The sequence below is a fragment of the Canis lupus genome, chromosome 23, assembly GCF_048164855.1.
Source record: "Canis lupus baileyi chromosome 23, mCanLup2.hap1, whole genome shotgun sequence".
NCBI lineage: Eukaryota > Metazoa > Chordata > Mammalia > Carnivora > Canidae > Canis > Canis lupus.
Genome location: NC_132860.1, coordinates 43,936,057 through 43,955,222, shown reverse-complemented (window position 1 = coordinate 43,955,222; position 19,166 = coordinate 43,936,057). Strand labels below are relative to the sequence as shown.

At 41.8% G+C, this 19,166-nt stretch overlaps 1 protein-coding gene and 1 long non-coding RNA gene across 4 annotated transcripts in view; one reads left to right on the top strand and one right to left on the bottom strand.

Moving 5' to 3' along the window:
* Positions 1-19,166, bottom strand: part of FAT3 (FAT atypical cadherin 3) — a 652,630-nt gene that overhangs the window by 113,983 nt on the left and 519,481 nt on the right. For 2 of the 3 annotated variants that reach the window (XM_072794993.1, XM_072794994.1), the window contains exons 5-7: positions 13,098-13,412; positions 10,481-10,691; positions 1,011-1,150 (exon numbers count right to left, since the gene is read on the bottom strand). In XM_072794993.1, the coding sequence (XP_072651094.1) occupies positions 1,011-1,150; positions 10,481-10,691; positions 13,098-13,412 (666 nt within the window). Of the gene's footprint in view, positions 1-1,010; positions 1,151-6,250; positions 6,489-10,480; positions 10,692-13,097; positions 13,413-19,166 lie in introns of those variants that run through there. The other variant, XM_072794995.1, reaches the window with a different exon arrangement.
* LOC140615150 (uncharacterized) lies at positions 4,732-17,283 on the top strand. The gene is made up of 3 exons (XR_012015836.1): positions 4,732-4,894; positions 14,707-14,828; positions 16,428-17,283. It is a non-coding gene; the product is annotated as an uncharacterized lncRNA (long non-coding RNA).

The window sequence follows — 19,166 nt, the reverse complement described above, 5'->3', positions numbered from 1 at the left end:
TCAACATTTGCTAACTTTAGGGTTGGCAACAATTTCGTCTTTGCTTCCGAAACACTGTGTTAAGTCATCTCAGGGCACATTTGGGCTGAGCAGGACAAAGAACCTTGATTGATTAGTGATGGCTTCTGGGGTCATGAGAACAGGAGAGAGAAGCAGGGAGAATGGAAGGGGGATGGGACATGCGTGTGTGCCAGTCCTCTCCAGTAACTAGCCTATGGCCTCTGGTGCTAAAATAGAAAACTAAAAAACTCTTCTTATATTTAGAGTAAATCTGCCCCCCTATTGATATCTAACACTGTGTTAGTCTCATCTAGAGATTTTTTCCCCCTCCTTGCTCTCAATGCCCTTTCATCAACACTCAAGAGAGTCCAAGCAATGGCCCTCACCCTTGGCTGCTTGTTAGAATCATATAGGATCTCTGTGGATGGGGCTGAGGGTTCAGTGGTTTTGATACCCTGGGGCCCATGATCAGGGGAATTCTACTGTGCAGCCAGGATGAAGGACCATTGGCATAGAGGCTAGTGTTAGAGATGGCAGCCAGGGCACCTAAATCAGTCTTTGTTCTTACTGAAGCCTGTGTGACCTTGGACATATCACTCATCTTACTTTGTTAAATGAATTTAGACTCTTAGGTGCCTCTAACTCTAACTCTCAGACTGACAAATGAAAGGTAAAGAATACACTGGTGCATTGACCCAGACAATATACACGTCCTCTCCTTTGTAAATTCAAGGAAAGTTGACTTTGTTGTCAAAAAGATAAATCTACAGCAACTGATCAAGAAGCAAACACGTATCAGTCTTCCATGCATGAATAGTCACAGCTAAGTGATACAACACCATTGACAGAATTCTTTTTCTAGGTTGTTCTCTTAAATGTTTTTTTTTTCTTTTTTTTAAAGGAGGAATCCATAAACATCATTTACTAGTTCCAATACATTCTTTGATCACTTGAGCCACTGATTAGCAGAATATTGGGCATTCTCACCATTTAGTAATTTGACCTCTTACCTGAGTCACAGCAACATTTGTCCCATCGGTAACTTCCACACTCATGTTATAGATGGATCTCTGTTCTGCATCCAAAGGTTTTGCAATGACAATGGTCCCAACACCTTTCTCTGCGTCAAAAGAGCTGTCAAAATTCCCCCCTGATGGTTTCACAAAAACAACATTCAATTAGCATATCTGAGAAGTTATTACATCTATTGAAGCATATAGCTTTAAAGAGAGCTCTTATATAGAAATATTTTTGACAGGTATCCCTATGGCTCAATTTTGTACATCTTAAATGGGACCTCTTTATTTCCAACTTAATTTATATTTCCAAACACAGCCTCTACAATGCCTTACAAATGTCACAGAAAATAATGTATTGCAAAGAAAATCCTCAGTACTAATGTTAGAGAAGTAAAGTATAAACTGACCCACTAAAATATTTAGAAAGCTAAATATGTCCTCCAATCCCTTATGGTTTTTCTGCTAAGAATTTGTAGACTTTTCTGCTTTTCTAACATAGATTCAATTCTAAGTAAACAAACAGTCCGATTAATAACAAAAATGTGTAGACACTCTTAAATCTATTCTAGGATTGATGGTAAACATTTGGTTGGTAAAGTTCAGATTCCCTCCCATAGATGTCAGAAATAAAAGTATGAATACTAGAAAATCAGAAAAAGCAAAAAAAAAATTGAGTTTCATATAAAAAATTCTGTATCTGCAGTTGGGATATTTACAGACAAAAACTTTTTTTTTGCCATCTTGACAGTGTGAATTATTTTTTTGCCCAAAAAGGTAGCAAGTTTATGGCAGATTTACAAAATGAAATCAGGAAGAAGGTAGAAGAATACATCAGTTTATGTGACTTCAACTCATAAAGCAATCAGTATGAAAGTTTAGAAAACTTTCCTCCCCCTTCCATCAGACCAAGTATAGCCTACAATCTGTGAATAATGTACTAAGCCAATACGGGGCGTTTTGAAATTACTGTAGCTGTTTCCATCTCTGTGAACTAAAATGTAGTTTATGATCTTTCCTAACATGAATTTTTTTTTAAGAGAGAGAAAAGATAATGGTACAAGTGCTGGACTGATTTTAATTAAGTATCAGTACATGTTCACAAGCTCTATTTGTTTTAGTCTGAAATTCCATGATGTCAATTAATTCTGTTCTTGGATAGTAATTTTATTTAGCTACAGCACATAGGGCAATGCACTTATTTAATTTCATATTTTAGAAAAGACCTTGGCTTCTCTTACATTCAACTTACTTTGCATTTCATTTTGCTGATCAGTGAGCAATACTATTTACAATTTCTACAATATTACAATTACAAATAAGTGAATGACTTAAGGGAAAAGAGAATTTTACCTGAACTAGTAGAATTTGATGTACAGTGACAAAAAATAAATCATATGGTTTACATAAAAACAAACAAACCAAAAACCTGGTCATATATATTTCAAATACTTATTGCTTGCAGCTGTCATATACAGTTCAGATTATTTAATTGCTAGCGAGAACATAATTGCCCTTGACATTTAATTAAAGTTATGGAGATACGGGGGACCACAGAATTACTTGTAGATGATATATTTTTCAGAAATTTCATCTAAAAAGAGACTCATCTTCCAATTAATACCTTTAATTGATTTACTAAGGAGCAGTTAATGTGAAGTCCAAAAAACTCTTTTGAGGAGCAGGAGAAGGAGAAAGGGGAAGAAATCAGGCTTAACAGGGAAGCAAGCCCCATGTCATAGATCTCTTTCAAAGAGAGTGCTTCCTATTGATAACCACATGATATAAAACATAAGGCTGATTCAAGCATCTTGAATCACCAGCCTAATGAGCAAAGAAAAATCATTTGCTATCAACTGGTACATTCTGAAAAGAAATTTTGCCATGGAAAGTCTCTTTTTTTTAAAAGGTATTATTTATTTATTCATGAGAGACACAGAGAGGGAGGCAGAGACACAGGCAGAGGGAGAAGCAGGGTCCCTGCAGGGAGCCCTATGTGGGGCTTGATCCCAGGATCTCAGGATCATGACCTGAGCCAAAGGCAGATGCTCAACCACTGAGCTACCCAGATGCCCCACCATGGAAAGTTTCAAAGGAAGGACATAAAATATGTCAGACCTGTGTGCAAGGGAGGAGTAAAATGCCATTACCTGTGTTGCTTGGGTGGGTATTACTTCATATTTTAAATCACACTTAAAATCATTTTTTAGAATCTTTTCCTAACCAGATTGCTACTTTATTAAATATGAAATCACATTATTTTGGGAGGATGGGGGCAGGGTTAGGATATAGCAAAAGGTCATCTTTCAATGTCAATTATTTCTGAAGGTGGAGATTTGTAGGTCAAGGAAAAATGGAAATTATGCAAATTATGAAACTTTGGTTTGCTCCCATTTAAAGATGAATGAAAATGAAATTTAGAGAACATGCAAGCCAAGATTTCCAGTTTCAGTTCCTGTTTAAATGGGGAAATCCTATGTGGTCTCCCTCACTGCCCGACTTTTTCCTCAGGGCTCTGTGCTGAAATACATAATCATTTCATGGGCTCAATGGCATAAAATTTACATGTTTTACAAACGGCATATAGATTGTGCTTTCTTATTAATCATTTTTCTTTTTTAAAAGATTTTATTTATTTATTTTAGAAAATGCACAAGTGGGGGGAGGGGCAAGGGAGAGAGACAAGCAGGCTCCCCACTGAGCAGGAAGCTGGATCTTGACTTGAGCCAAAGGCAGAAGCTTAACCAACTGGGCCACTGAGGTGCCCTTATTAGTCACTTTTCCTATGAAAAAACATTTTTGGCTACTTTTATGGCTGTAATATTTTATAGCTCTCTCTTTTCCTGCCTCTGTGTGTGTGTGTGTGTGTGTATGTGTGTGTGTATCTCCCTCATCCACCATTACTGTTTCCAATACTCTGGACTAGAAACCTCTAAAGGGGTAGGGAGATAGGCAAATGGAAAGCAGATCAAGGGGAGCTTGAGAGACAGAGCCTGTGAAGTGTCTCTCAGTCCATCAATATGGCGAGCAGTCTCTGATAGTCACTTCCAGGGCATGTGCTCCTAGTTAAACCAAGATCATGTGAAACAAGTTTCTCAAAATCTTCCCTCAGTTTTAAAATGAATTTCTGACAAGGGACATGGAATCTAGACCAGCAGTTCACCATCAACCCTCACACAATTTAATAACCTACCACTTAGGCATCCCATTTCATAAACGACTCCATATCTCTCCCCCAGGGCTCATTTCTCAGGCTCCCTTTTAGCCTGAAAGGTGATTTCATTTCATAGGAAACCATGTCCAATTCATCTGGGGTGAGACTATCAAATGGAAGGAGTCCATTTTCACTAGCAGCATTCCATTTAAATAAGATGTGCTTCCTCAGAGCCAGTAACACAACATGCAAAGCCAGAGTGTGCTAGTGCAGCAGCGTTAGGCTAAACAAAAGGTGGGGACAGGGGAGGACACTGCCGAGCCGGTCTGAGTTTCAACAAAGTGGGAAATTAGAAAAGTCACAGCCTGAGCGTTGCTGCAGGGGTGTGCGGCAGAGATGGTTAAAAGCGAGGTTGTGAACAGCCCACATAACAGATAGTTCATGTCGGGGACATTGTTCTGTGACCATTTTTGGTCAAGACGGGTGTGATAGAGTAAACAAAGAGCAGAAGAGGAACGCTGGATTTCTAGTGGATTCTAAAGTTAAACATAACAAGTCAGAACGTCCTAGAAAGCTTCAAATATGGGACAAGAGTGAAAATACTTGAAGCCAGCAGCTACTGCTTGAATAAGCTGGGCAGCAGGGCACTAGATCATGATCTGGTCAACTCTTTCTTTAAAGAAGGGTACAAAGGATCACCATCTCTCCATAATGAGATCCAGTGGTGAGTAGCACACCACTTTCCCTTTAGAGAAGCTTGCAGGCCCCTCCCCTAGCATATGATTCTGTTCCATTCTGTGTGTAATTGTGAAAACACCAATCAAAATCTAGTAGTCACCAAGGGGGATGTGTTGTGTGAGAGGCTTCCAAAACACTAAAGCAGTTGAATCTCAATGAATTAAGGGAGTCGTTCACAAGCTGTTCATTCAAGTTCAGCATGTACATCAAACTTAAGGAAAAATGCTAAACACTGATCATGGTTTGATCATGAATAATTTTCTGTCTTGGAATGAAGCAAGCACAGTATGGGGCTGAAAAGGTTATTTACATGGAAGGCAGGAGATGCTGGGTAGAGGTCAGGAAACAGTGATAGGAAGGAAAATCCCTTCTAGAATCTGGTTTAAAATTCATTTTCTTAAAACAATTGATATTCAAAGTGTTGTTTAGGCCTTTAATTATTCCTTAAAACCTCTTCAGATGTGTTCCTATGGCCTGTATTGTTGCTATGGAGAAAAGGGAGGATTTTTTGGGATCAAATTAGGAACAGAGTACAAAAGAGGAGAAATGAAGAATTTGAGGTCAACGGAATGTCTTTGAGCAAATGCCACTCTAATGGATAAACAGGTGTGTCAGAAATGGTACGCAGACATGGCTTCTCTCAGGAGGGGTAGGTAAGAGTTTTTTGACAAAGAAACATGGCCACTTGATTAGAAAAGACTCAATCTGTAGTCAGAGAACAGGCCTCTGCTACTGCTATCAAAGAGTTTCCCTTGCCCATTTGATCCAACTCTAAGGGATGGCTCCACTTGGGGACAAGGTTCAAGGACAGGTTTAAGTTTATGTGACAGAAGCAGCCCTGAAGCCAAAGTCTGTAGGAACCTATGTCAAACTATGAGCCAAGGTGATCTTTATATACCTGCACCACAGAGAGGTATTTTGGCTAGAGCTGGACCTGTGGGCTAGCTTGTGCCATCAGAGAATTGTTTTCAAGGAAAACAAACAAAGATATTTTAAGTGCTTACTATATACAGGAAAACCATTTTCTTACCCTAAGTAACAGGCAAAAAGCTAGAAAAGTGGGTGGCAGCATCCGCCATCAAACTGTGGGTGACGAGGGATTGTTTGAAGTGTGTAATAATGGTGGTCTTTACAATACAAATATTTGCCATTGGGATAAAGATATGGGGAATGAACTGTGAACCAGATTGCACACATTAAAAAGAATGTAAATCAAGGAGCTGCTGGGTTGAATCACAGTCTCCTGAGAAGTGTGATGTTATGTGATAAAGCCACAAAGGATTATGGGCTATTTTTGTTGTCTTCATTTTCTTTCCCTTTTAACACAGAGAAGGAACATGCTGTGCATTGGGCTGTTTAAACACAGAACAGCTGAACTTTATTATGTTTCCTTTTAATTACAGCTTTCTTCACTGGGTTACAAGGAGCGCTTCTGTTTCTGGAAGCTGAAGAGGGTCTCACTACATAGTATTGTTAACAGTGGTCCCTTTGGAGGAACAGGAAAGTGACTGGCAGATCCGTGGAACGGGGGTCCAGATTCGGGAACAAGATCTTGTTTGCCACAGATTTTGTGAATTATACTGTAGGAGAAAAAGGAATGCAGTTAAATAAGAATCAGGTAGATCTGAAATATGGAAATGAGAAGAATATACTCCCAGGGGAAAAAGCATGCAGAAACACTATTTCTGCTTACTTAATGAGAATTCATTTGTTACGGCATCTGTAAACTGTAAGTGCTAAGTCCAGGATGCTGTATGCTCTGTAACCTGGAATGTCTGGATGGGTGTCTAAAAGCCATAGGTCTGTAAAGGAACCAAATCCTGACTCCCTTGGAAGAGTCACAGAGTATATACCCAAGCAAGACTGAAACTTAAACCTGAGATCTCGTTTTCAGAACCATACCGATGGTATATGCCAGCATTCAACGACAGTATACTGCCAAGTTTCTTAAGCATTGGGAAGTGCTGTTCCCTGCCTTTTCCCTTTGAGTTAGCTTGGCCAAGGAAGATGCTTAGTTACCAAAGGGAAGAGAGAGGAGAGTCTGGATGGCCAAGGATAAATAAGCAAGAAATCCTGAAAGTGAGAAGGAAACATCTGAATATGATAAGGAAAACAATAGGTTTTTAGAGAAGGGGAAAGACTGTCAGCAAACTGAAAAAAAAAATGACTGTTCAATTAGAAAGCATTCTCAAAAGGAGGATTGGATGGAAGGGGGATCATCTTGATCCTGAGAGCAACCCCAGCACCTGGGGAAAAGATTTAACTTCTGCGGTGAAACAGAGTCAGTGTTTCAAGATGTTGTTGGCTGGATTTGGGGATGGAAATAAAATCATGTTCTATTTGGGCATCGGGCCCAGTTAGTTCAATTTGCAGGAGAAGCTCAGCTAGATGTTACCAGATCTATGGTGAAATCTCTGTGATGGAAGCATCTAGACTAGAGGGACAACCCTGTAGGTCTTCATTAAGAGAACCGCTCTGTGCATTGGTGCATTAATACTGAGAGGATTAGGAAGAGTGCAGTGTTTAGAAACACGAAGATGGAAAAACATGAACACTGGTGCTATGTTTTTGATAATGATTCCTGTCTGTGTATTTGGAACAGCCTAAAGGGATTCCGTCCAGGGAGGGTTGTCATCTGTAAACTTCCCCTCTCCTCTTGCACTAATTCTCATTTTGTCAAAGGTGTTATGGTTGCTATGGCTGGGAATACAGTAGAAGGTCATGCTGACTTTGAGTTGGTCTCAAGAGGCATTAGTAGGGTTCATGCTTGGCTGCCTGGAGCATCTCCATTGGTCACCACTGTTTATTCCACTCACCCTGAAGCAATCAACAGAAACAAGGACAGGAAGAAGGAATGAGACTAAGACCTTGACCTTAAGGGTTAAGAATGGAGATTGGATCAACACAAATGAAAATACACAATACCACTAATAATGCTAATGTGAAAACATGCATGTAAGGTTACATGCAGCATTACCAGGCATGCTTATTTACACACAATCACACACACATACACACACATATGCTGAAATGCTGAGGAATTGCAAACTGACTTGGATACCTGGGTCAAATTGCTGGTCAGACTGAGTGTCAGAGAAAGATGTGCTTATAGGATTTTTGAAGTGGGGTACAAATGAGGGATTCCTGGGGCAGGTGGGGAAGGTAGTGGGATGTGCTGCAGGGCAGGAGGTGGCATGCCTGGATCACACAGGGGAGAGAAGCAGTGCTATTGGGTGTAGAGGAGCTTGCAAAGTGGAGTGCCAGGGGAGGGTGGAGATGAATTGGTGGCTGATGAGAGACAGCAAGTTCTCCCACTGCTCAGGAGAGCACATCAAGAGCCCTGCTGCCTGTTGGGTTTTGACTGCACTCTTCTCTGAGCTACTTACTAATTTATTTTTTAAAAGATTTATTTACTTATTTATTTATTTATTACAGAGAGAGAAAGAGAGAGGTAGAAAGAGAGAGAGAGAGAGAGCACGTGCCAGAGATCACAGGGAGTGGGTAGGGGCAGAGGGAGAAGAGAATCCTAAGTAGACTCGTGCTCTGTGCAGAGCCTGATGAGGAGCTTGATCCCACGAGCTAGAGATCACGACCTGAGCTGAAACCAAGAGTTGGATGCTTAACCGACTGAGTTATTCAGGCATCCCAGGGCTTTTTAAAAGAAATCACTATTGCACATGTCCCTGAAGGTCTGGAACCAGGACACACGTGGAAACTAAGACACATTTTCTAGGACTCTGCCTGGGAGCAGCAGTGAAGGAACCACTAGAGGTGACAAACAACTAGGTGATGCACACGTGCCACCCTCTGTTTCACTAAGAAAGGAGAAGCTGCATCAGATAAAAACTTAATGGGCTGAAAATTGAGAAGATACAGACTTGAAGATGTCTTTCATGGATCCAAAGAGGTTCCATTTCAAATGCTTAAGTGGAGACGAAGATGGAGTTGAAAGCTCGGAATGGAGGATGGTCATGTACAGGGATGGTTTGATTAACGCCCACTAAGTGAAACAAAGACATTCTACCGGCATTCCATAAAATGAAATATGCAGAAAACACTCCCATTCTGGGGGAGCTCAGAGGGCCTTCTACTGAGGTTTGATTGGAGGCCACAGGGCATTCTTCTCCTGTGCCTCATTACAACAGATGTGGAATGTTCTAAATGCTTTCTCCAGAACCAGCCATTCCCAGGAAGAGAGGTAGGTTCCTGCCCATCAGTGACTTATGGAAGGAAATGATTCCTGCAGACCAGGTCTCTGGATTCCTGGCCTCCCACAAAGAACCGTGGGAAGTCAGCTCCAGCTCAACCCAGTGTCAGATCCCGGGCTGGCACATTCTCCCCCCTCTCTTTGGAGCTACAAGTCTGTTTTGTTTCCTGGTCCTCGGCGCTTATTTGCCCTGCACCGCCTCTCCCAGCCTGTGTGTGGATTGGGGGAGGGGTCAGGAACGCTGTTTTGCCCTCTCCTTTTGCAGCCTGCCATGCTTGCTTGCTTTCTTTCAAGGAATTTAAAGGTTGGCTCCCAAGGTCTGTCCGGTATGCTTCCATCTGCTTTCTCTATTCTGTTCTTGTAGGAAGCTCTCACTGGCTATATATCTAGGTCCCATTTCCTGCCTTTACTTTTGTGGACAGCAGCCAGGGACCCTCTTGGTGGAGCTTTTTGGTCTATGAATGGCACTTACTGCTGCAAAAGAGAGGTGTGGGGATAAATTTTAATTTATTTTTCAATTGGAAAAGGCCCAGTTACATAACCCAGCCTATAAATGGTAAAAACAAAACAACAAAAGCCCATATACCTCAAAAGCCCCCCCCCCAAATTTTTAAAAAAATTAATCAGAGCAACCCCTCCCCCAAATCCAAACCCCATCAGACCTCAAACAAAAGAATCAGTGGATACGGGTAATGCAATAGTTGTTAAAGGCATGTATGAAATCTGTGGGCTGCACTTCAGCCTGTCACAGGCAGTTATGAAAGATGTAATTTAATTTGCTTAAAAAAAAAAAAACCCGTAAAAGGCAGATTGGATAGCTGTATTTTAGCAAATGTGTTTGCGCTAAGGGTACCTTCTGTTGAACAGTTCTGCCCACAAGCTGTCTGTAGAATATAGAACATCTCTCGAGCATGCTTGCCACCTTGAAGCAGGGCAGTCGGGAGCAGAAAAAAAAAAAAAGAACAGAATGCAGAAAAAAGGTGAAGAAAAAGAGAGAAATGAAGGACAGCAAGTCTAGTACCATCAATACATTTAGAAATGAGATTAGCCAAGTGTGACAATAGAATTTAAATGACACACAGAAAGACATTAAGATTGCAGTAAATAACATACTATGGAAAATCCAGCCAGAGAGCACTTTCTGTTCAGCTTTAGCTACAGAGTTGGAACGAAAGCACAGGTCGATTATTCATTTTACTGGCTCTTTTGCATTCCAGCACTATACATCTTTTAATCTTAGCACTAATCGTTTAGTGGGTTGTTTTTTTTTGTTTGTTTTGTTTTTGTTTTTGTTTTTGTTTTTTAGCTAGTTACTCCAGTCAGCGATTACATTGCCCAATACTGCTCTGGAGGACTTGAACTTACCAACTATGTCAAACCACAGAGGGGTGTTAGCTGGCTGCACAGATACCACCCCCACAATCTCGGTGACTCTATCGCTTTCCATGACTGTGAAGTTATAAAACGGCTCGTCAAAAGTCAGCGGTATAGGTGAAGGGGGTGGTTTCTTAATCCATTCAATGTGGAGGCGGGCCGTGGAGGATTTCTGTGGGCGCCCGTTGTCCACTGCCTTTATCTACTCACACATGGAGAGAACATAGAAATAAGTCTTAGAGCTCAGATCCCTTTGGAAATTTGGGTCTGTCACTCACTCGTTGTTGGCCCAAGAATCCATCCTCATCACAGTGTCAGCAAAGGGAAGGGAGAGTGGAAATCTGAGGAGAATGTGCTCAGAAACTGGGGGAGACAACTAAGTCACGTGGAGGTCCCCTATCACAATCACTGGAAGGTGGTCTGAACCACCACAACTTTACAGGTATGGAAAGTGTGAAAACCAAAAGTTGCATTTAGCATTTTTAGAGTTTTATGGGCATGATTGATAGTTACAGAAGTAGGAATAGCTAATTTGATTCCTTATAAATCTCATGGTGATGCTTGACAGGGAATAAAGTATGCTGTGAATCCTTAAGTGAGAATGATGAGAGAATGTGTGTGGTCGTGTTGTGGACCTCCTTCCTTCTGCTTTACTCCAGGGAAAGCCCTGTATTCACTCAGAATCCCAGGAGGGTGATGGGATAGGCGTGGGAAAGATCTTGCTCTAACTCCTTGGAAGCCCTCAGTTATGCCAACTCTGAAGGGGTAAAGAACTCTCTTGGTGAAAGCACGGGCTTCTGGAGACAGTGGGATGGGGAGCAGGGTACTAATGACTCTTCTCTATGGTCTTATAAAAGAAGTGAAGAAAGTGGATCTCCTCATTCAGCTGTGCAGACCGACTGCTATGTTGTCCTGGACTTCAATGATGGTTCAAGTCCAACAAGCAAAAACCACTGACAAAAATTTTAAAAATCAGTATTAAAAAAAGGATTTCAAAATATCACATCTTAAAAAATTAACATTTATAGGTGCATGGCTAATCCTTATAGCCTTTAAAAACAGTGACAACTCATATCGCCCAAATGTTATGTGTTCATGGAGGACCACTTTGCCCCAGCAAATTTCTGAGATGGAAGACCCTGGAAGACACATGCCTTAGGTCAGGTTTTTTAGGTGCACAGCCTGAGGCAGAAATTTCAGTACAAAACATTTTGAGGGTCGGGGGAAGTGTTCTCAGGAGAAATGGACTGAATGAAGCAGGATGAATGGAGAAAGATGGTAAACAAGGGTATGGTCTCAGCTGAAGTTTAACCTCCTCCACCTGACCCCATGGGGAGTTCTGAATCCTCAATGGCACTCCTGGGTTGGAGCCATGGGGCGGGGTGGGGGGGGGGGGCGGGGGGCAGCAAGGGGTTGGACTTTTGTGTCATTGGCTATGGGCTGTTGGGCTGGGTGGGGTGGGAGTGTGGAATCTCCTGAGTCAAGAAGTTCAGCCAAGGATGATTCTCCCCAGAAGGAGGCAGCTGTGAGCCCTTAGCCAATACTCACAGCAGTTGAGGTGTAGCTGCACCAGCCTGGTGAAGGGGATCTTGGTGGGGCACCAACAGTATCCACCATAGTCTATCCAGTCCTCAAAGACTCCCATTGTCAAGTCTCACATAACTATAGTAGCATGTATTACATCAGAGCTGCTAATGGTAGAAATAGGGCCAGTTTTTTATTATCTTCTTTTTTTTGCCCACTGTTCTGGATACGTTATTGAGTAGGGAAGAAATCCAAGTCCAGACCATAAGAATGAAAAGACAAATCAAGGGACTCAGACTATCCTTGAAAATAATACAGGACTGCCTGTATACAGCAGAGAAGGCTGCAAACTAAGAGAAGGACAGCAGATGGTGCTAACTCTTGACAGTTGTTGGGACCTAGGAAAGTGCCGCATTACCTGTAAGGATGAGCAATCCCCTTTCTTGCATAGGTGCTACTTTTCTAAAGTGGTGGTGGGGTGGGTGGTGGGAGCAGGCTGGCACTTTAGATGTGGGAATTTAAGTCTCTGTTTGAGATAGTGCTCATGTTTTTGTTTTTGTTTTTTAAAATTTTTCTAACCATGAAAAATGTATTTTTTACTTAAGTTTTCCCACTTTTGCGGCTTAGGCAGAATAATCATAGCTGAGATTTGTGTCTCAGAATTTTCACAGCTAAATTCATGTCCTATCATACTGTCAACAGTTACAAGAGTTGTTTTCTTTGGGAAGTCTTGGGGACACAGTGAGTGATATGTTGAGTGGTGGGTGTAATATATCACTCTGGTAATCTCCTACCCTCAGTTTCCACCTATGCTGAGCACCTTGAAATGATTTAAGGCTGCAGGAAGTGTGGCTGAGTATGTGATGAAGCAGGCTGTGTCCTGGGAACAAAGGAGGTTTGCTGATAGGACACAACCAAGGGAAATGGTATTATTATTTAAAAATGTCACTGAAACAGAAAGTAGCCTTCCACAGCTGTGTGGCTGCACCTGTTAGTCTAAAGATTTATTACTCAAACAAATATACATGAGTAAGAATATAACTCCCCCGACCATGAATGTTATTGAGGTTCAGGAAAATCTTACCGTTAGGATGTCATAACTCCCTGCTGTAAACTGCTTTCTGGAAGAAACCATGCCAGTTTTAGGGTCAATAAAAAACTTTCCATCATCATTTCCATCCACGATACTGTAGGAGATTTCTGCATTGGGGCCTTCATCTCTGTCAAACGCAAAAGCCCTATAAATGGGTTCTCCTCTCTTTTTTCGGTCACGTTCTGGCAGCTTGATCTGGTAAACCTTCTCAGGGAACTGGGGCTTATTGTCATTTTCATCCAAAACCTGAACCACCACCCAAATGGTGGATTGTTTGGGAGAGGAGCCGCCATCCGTCACAGTCACCTAGTTGGAAAGAGAAAGGATTTTCCAATCAGAATGTAGAAAAACTTTCCTTGCCACTCCTCCCTCTGCCTGCCCAACCAAAGGCCTGTTCTGTGCCCTAGGGCATCTCAACTTCTCTTATCCTGTAGTACTTGGTCAGTGCATGACTTTTCATAGTTCATCTGTAAGAGCAGGGAATGCCTTACACCCAGTAATGGAAACCATTGCTGAAAGGGTAGGAAGGAGGCAGAGCTCTCGTCGTGCTGTGGAGTGGAGAACGGGAGAAAAGAGGACTGACTTTACAAAAGTACCAGATTATATAAACTTAGTGGATGTTAAATGTGCCCCTCAGCAGACACACCAAAAAAATCCCCAATATAATCATTATTAAATGTTAACCAATGGGTATATCTTCTAATTCTTGGACAATGATGTCACCATCTAAATTCTTTCAGTATTCATTTTCTTTTCCATTTTTGTGTAAAATTTGTGAGTTTTACACTGCCACTGTACAGGGGCGGGGGGGCTGGACACTTCTTCCTGCGTGTCTGAGGTGCTATTCTTATGAGTGTCTGGGAAAACTGAGGGAGAGGACAGAAATGAAGAAGAAGTCTCTAAAGAATTTGCATGGCAGACACAAAGTTTTTGAGGCTTAGTGTGCATAATCTTCTTGGTCATAGTGATAATAATTACTATCATAGTAATACTTGTACACACAGATGGTGACACAGTTTACAACTCTTCCATCCATTGTATCATTCATTTTCCAAAACACTCTCTTTAGTATTTGGAGGTTTATTTGTTCCCATCTTAGAGTTGAGTAAACAGAGGCTCAGAGGTCCCCTTGTTACTAAGTGCTAAAGCCAGGTATTATTAAGTTTTTGGCAATTTTAATTTTCTGTGTGACCACAAATCTGGAAGAACCTATATTTCATCTTTAAATCATTACCTGGAATAAGACAGCTTATTACTACAAAATATGTGTTTGGAGGCTAGAAGGAACATAAAGACTTACTCGGCATCAATGGGAAAAAAAACAACAGTGAATTACAGCACCTGGTCATCCAGTTTTTCACCTAATAAAGCAACCAGACAGGCATCATGGAAACAAAGGCCAAAAATGTAGGACAACAAATTAAAGGCTTTTTGCAAAATGGAACTGCAATGTAGCTTAGTTTCTCTTAAAAGCTGCCTAGGAGAATGGCTTTAATAGACTTAAGATAAATTTTCATAGGAGTTCTTGCTTTCTTTGAGAAATCAATCAAGTTTCCTTCTAAAGTTATTCTCCCAATTGGTTTGTTACATTTCACAAAAGAAACACGTCGGAACCAGTATGTACCAGGCCTGGATTTTGACTCTTGAGATTTTCCCGGACATGCTGAGCTCTAAAGAGGCACGTTCTGCTGTTGCTGCCGAAGTAAAATGTTATACTCCCAGGTGAGTTGTGTTGACCAAAACACATTGATTTCTTGGCTGCTCCATTTCCCTGCCTCTCTTTTCTCCTTGAACAGCCTCTTTCTGAATCCAGACAACTCTCACTGTCTTCACTGTGAACATCACCTCCTCATCACTTCTCAATAAATGCCCTGTGGTGGGCTCTGAGATGGGGCTCTGGGGCTCCTTCTGGGCCAAGTGGATGCCAAAGAAAGGAGAAACTCTCTTGCCTGAGGTTCACCATTCACTAGAGGATCCTGCTGCTGTCAAAATGCTTTCTTTTGGAGTAGAGCTGGATTTACACACCAGTTCCTCCAGGTGTTCTGCTTACAGGCAGGGAGAGGTGGCAGCTGCACAGCCTCATGCCGTAGCCTCCAGGTGTGCTATGGGGAGCTGGGTCCCCCATGGCCTTACCTTACCCCAAGCACCCAGCCGTCTCTCTTTCTCAGGCCCCACGGGCATCCTCAGGTCCTCAAGCAAAAACTCTGCCATCTAGAGCTTTTGCACATCCCACCCTCTCTCCCTGGAGTGCCTTCCCGATCCCTTCACTTGGGTCTTGCCTACTCACCCTTTAAGTCCAACTGAAATGTCATTTATTCGGGGATGCTGCTCTAACCCCACAGACCGAGTGCCAGCCTCTGCATCATACCCCTCCTGAAGCACATACTTTAAATTACCCTATACTTTTCTTTTGCAGCACTTACTCTTGTGGAGATTAACTAAATATGTGATTCTTCATCTAAGCTGATAAGCTTGGAAGGGCAAAAACAGACTTTGCCTGGTTTGTTCACTGCTCTCTCTCCCGCGTCAAGCCATGCAGATAGAATATGCTCCACAAATGCTTATTTAATGAATTAGACTCTAATTCAGTTCTTACTTAGGCAACCTCCTTAACCAAAGCAGCCTTACCTTATAAAACCTGCATTGACCATTCGATGCCCTTTTTTACAAGAGCCCCACACTGCTTTTCCTGCCTTATGGCCTGTGACTCCTCTGTCTTTTCCGTGGCTTCCAGCACCACCTACAGCTGCTCATTTCCAATGTGTACTCTTCTGCCCAAGCCTCATTCTCTATACCAAACCAGTACCTTCAACTATTTACCAGAAATCTATTCTCTGGACCTCTCATGACACAGACTGAAATCCTTACCTTCAAAACTCCCCCTTCTCCTATTTTGATTCTCTATGAAAGACATCCCCACCTACTCACACACTGGTCAGTCCCAGAACCCTTGGCATCCACCTAGAGTCTCTGCTCTAACTATCCACATCTGACCAAATCTGGGGACCAGCACGTGCACCTTCTCTGTCACACTGGCCCAGGACAGGCCTCCTCTGCATCTTGTTTGTTGCTATAGCAGCCCCTGGTCTCCCTGCTTCTGGCCTTCATCTGTGTTGTAAAGTGTTCTTTCTTCCTTAAAAATCTGATCATGGCACTGACCTTGTATAACACCCTTCTGGGGATCCTTGAGGACAAGAATCTGGCCAGACTTCTTTATCACTGTGTGTTATCCACCCCTTTCCAGCCTTTCCGCCCCGTTACACTGGGAGCCTGGGAGGTTCTGAGTATGTCACGTTCTTATACCTCCATTCCACCATACAGCTGTTGTCTCCAAGGAAGATCTTCTCTTGAGAATACACCTGACTCATAGAAGCTTCCAGACTCCCTCTAGACTCCTTCTGCAAAGTCATTCCTGCCTCCTGCTGATAGATGAAGGCACCCTCACCATGTTCCCATTCCACTGTGTGCATAACTACAGAACATGAATTATCTGTGTTTTTAAGTGTCTGTGTGGTTGTTAGTCTCCACTCACTCCTTCCAGGACAACCCTGGAGCAGGGATTGTCTCTTACTCATTATTGTGTTCTGGTACCTGGTACAGCCCTAAGTGTCAAATAAATGTTGTTAAATGAAATCAAGAATTAATTTACCCAAAACTGTTCCCTATGATAACAAATGGAGAGAATGTTCAGACCCTGAAAATCTCTGTTTCTTCATCTGTGAGAAATTAAGAGACTGATAACATACAATCCCCAAGTGCTTCTTCCTTTATGAATCTATTCATGGGGGTTGGCAGAGCTAGTACAATTTTAACCCTGCACTACGGGGTTCTTACCCACCTTACATCACAGAGAACACTATCAATCCCACGATTACTCATTTTGATTTTCTAGCCACTTTCAAAACTGCTACAATCTACTGAAGTGATCAATTCATGCATTTGGCCCTTTCAATACACTGTGAGCTACTAAGAAGTGGGGACCTTGACTTTTTGCTTTGCTGGAACCTAGTATACTCTCAATAAATGCTTGCTGAACTGAACTACGTCATTTCTGACCTCCAAATCTCAATTTCCATTTTTATTTCTCTAGACCCACTCATGTGTCCAGCTATGTTTGTATCTGGAATATCAATCATTAATGATTCTATCAGATTTTTAGACTTCATACTTCATGTTGCCTTAGGCCTCAACCCATCAGCTGGAATTAGTCTCTATGGAAAAGGAGAAGCAGCCCTGGAGATCGAAGCAAAACTGACTGAGATAAATCCCCACTATCTCCTCCTCTGCATCATTTTTCATTAACGATGAATTAGATGTTGTGTAGAAACTATTCCTTCTTGCTGTGCCACAGTGTGACAAGCGAATACCGAGCTATCCTAACCTGGATTTTCTGTTTTCATCAATGATCAATAATCAGTGGTTTGGCAATTAATCAAAGGCCCGAAAGATTAATTTCTTTAGGTGCTTAAGGCCAGCACCAAACAAAAGGAACCACAACTAGAGCAGTGCCACTGAGAGTACAGTATAGCCCATTTCATTTTTCTGTGGTGCCTTTGGGGTCTGTGACTATCAGACAGAACCAGAGGAAATCTACATAACCCAGTGGATTATAAAGATGGAAACAGAAAGAAGAAAATGTTTGTAAGTCTATTCCTGTAAGATGCAAAACATTTTTAAGAAAAAAATGATGGACACTGAGAATTCTGGAGTTATGGCAGCTGGTAGAGGCCGTGCTTCTCACTCACTGCAATTTCCTGATGTATTTACATTTGGGGTCTCTCTCCCTGGAGTAGAATATAAGCATGGAGGCTGCCTGAGTGTGGAGACCTTGTGTCCTATACACAGTGATTATTAAGAATATCTGAAAATATATTAAATATTTCTAAAATGGAGAGTTCAATCTGGCATGCTCCTTAACCATTAACTCATCATAAATGGCAATTTCCAGGCCATTACACTTAGCGTTGTAAACCTCTCTTCAGGGATTACATATCCCCCTTCCTATACTTTATATTTATCCTTGACATTTGTATCATTATCAGACATATATTTAACTCATAATCTTATTTATTGCGTGTCTTCCCATTAGAATATAAGCTCCATAAAGCATTGGTTTTCATCTATTTTGTTCACAGATGTATTCCTGGCACCTACCACTGCAGATGCAGTAAGCATTCAACAAATGTTTGTTAAATAAATGAAATATTCATCCAGTGCCTTGTAGTTACAAAAGTCTTTTCAAGGCAAATTGGGAGATAAACCAACCAACTAACCAACAAAAAAACTGGATTCATACTAAATTCACCCTCCCTTCTCCCCCACCCCCGCCACCCCAAATCTTCTGTGATATTCTGGACCTGCAGTCATCTGGCCTCAGTTTAGATACTTTCAATAAGACACACTCACTGCCTTAGGAAACAGCCCATTTTCTGTTTGAGGGGTTCGATTTTTTCAAAACTCTTTTTAATACTGAACCTGAATCTTCCTGCCTGTCATTAGCCCAGACTGCCTGTCCACTTCCCATAGCCTGGTTTTACTTTTTGTGACTATAGAGAAAAAGTCAAATTCCTCTTGCACATTGTGCCAGTTAACTACTGCTGTGTGACCAAAACTAAGTGGCTTAAATAACCCATAATGCTTTTATTATCTCTCCTGGTTTTAGGGTAGAAGTTCTTATTTGGATCTCTCATACAATTTGCAGTCCCAGGTAGCTGGGTCTGCAGTCACTGGACATGTCTATTGGTTGACAGTTGGGACTGAGCCTTGCAGCATGGTGGCTAGGTTCTAAGAGCAAGCAGACTAAAGGACACAAAGTGGGAAGTGCCAGCTTCTTAAGGCCTGGGCCCAGAAATTGGCACAGCATCACTTGATCCACATTCTGTTGGCCCACAGTCCCAGAGTCCCAGATTTAAGCAGAGGGCTCATGAACCTCACCGCTAGCTGAAAGGAGGGTTAAGTAATTTGGTGGGTCATATTTTAAAACTGCTATACTCATAAAATCCTCCGGCTATTTCAGAATCCTCATTCCAGATTGAAAAACTAATTCATATAATCATCTCT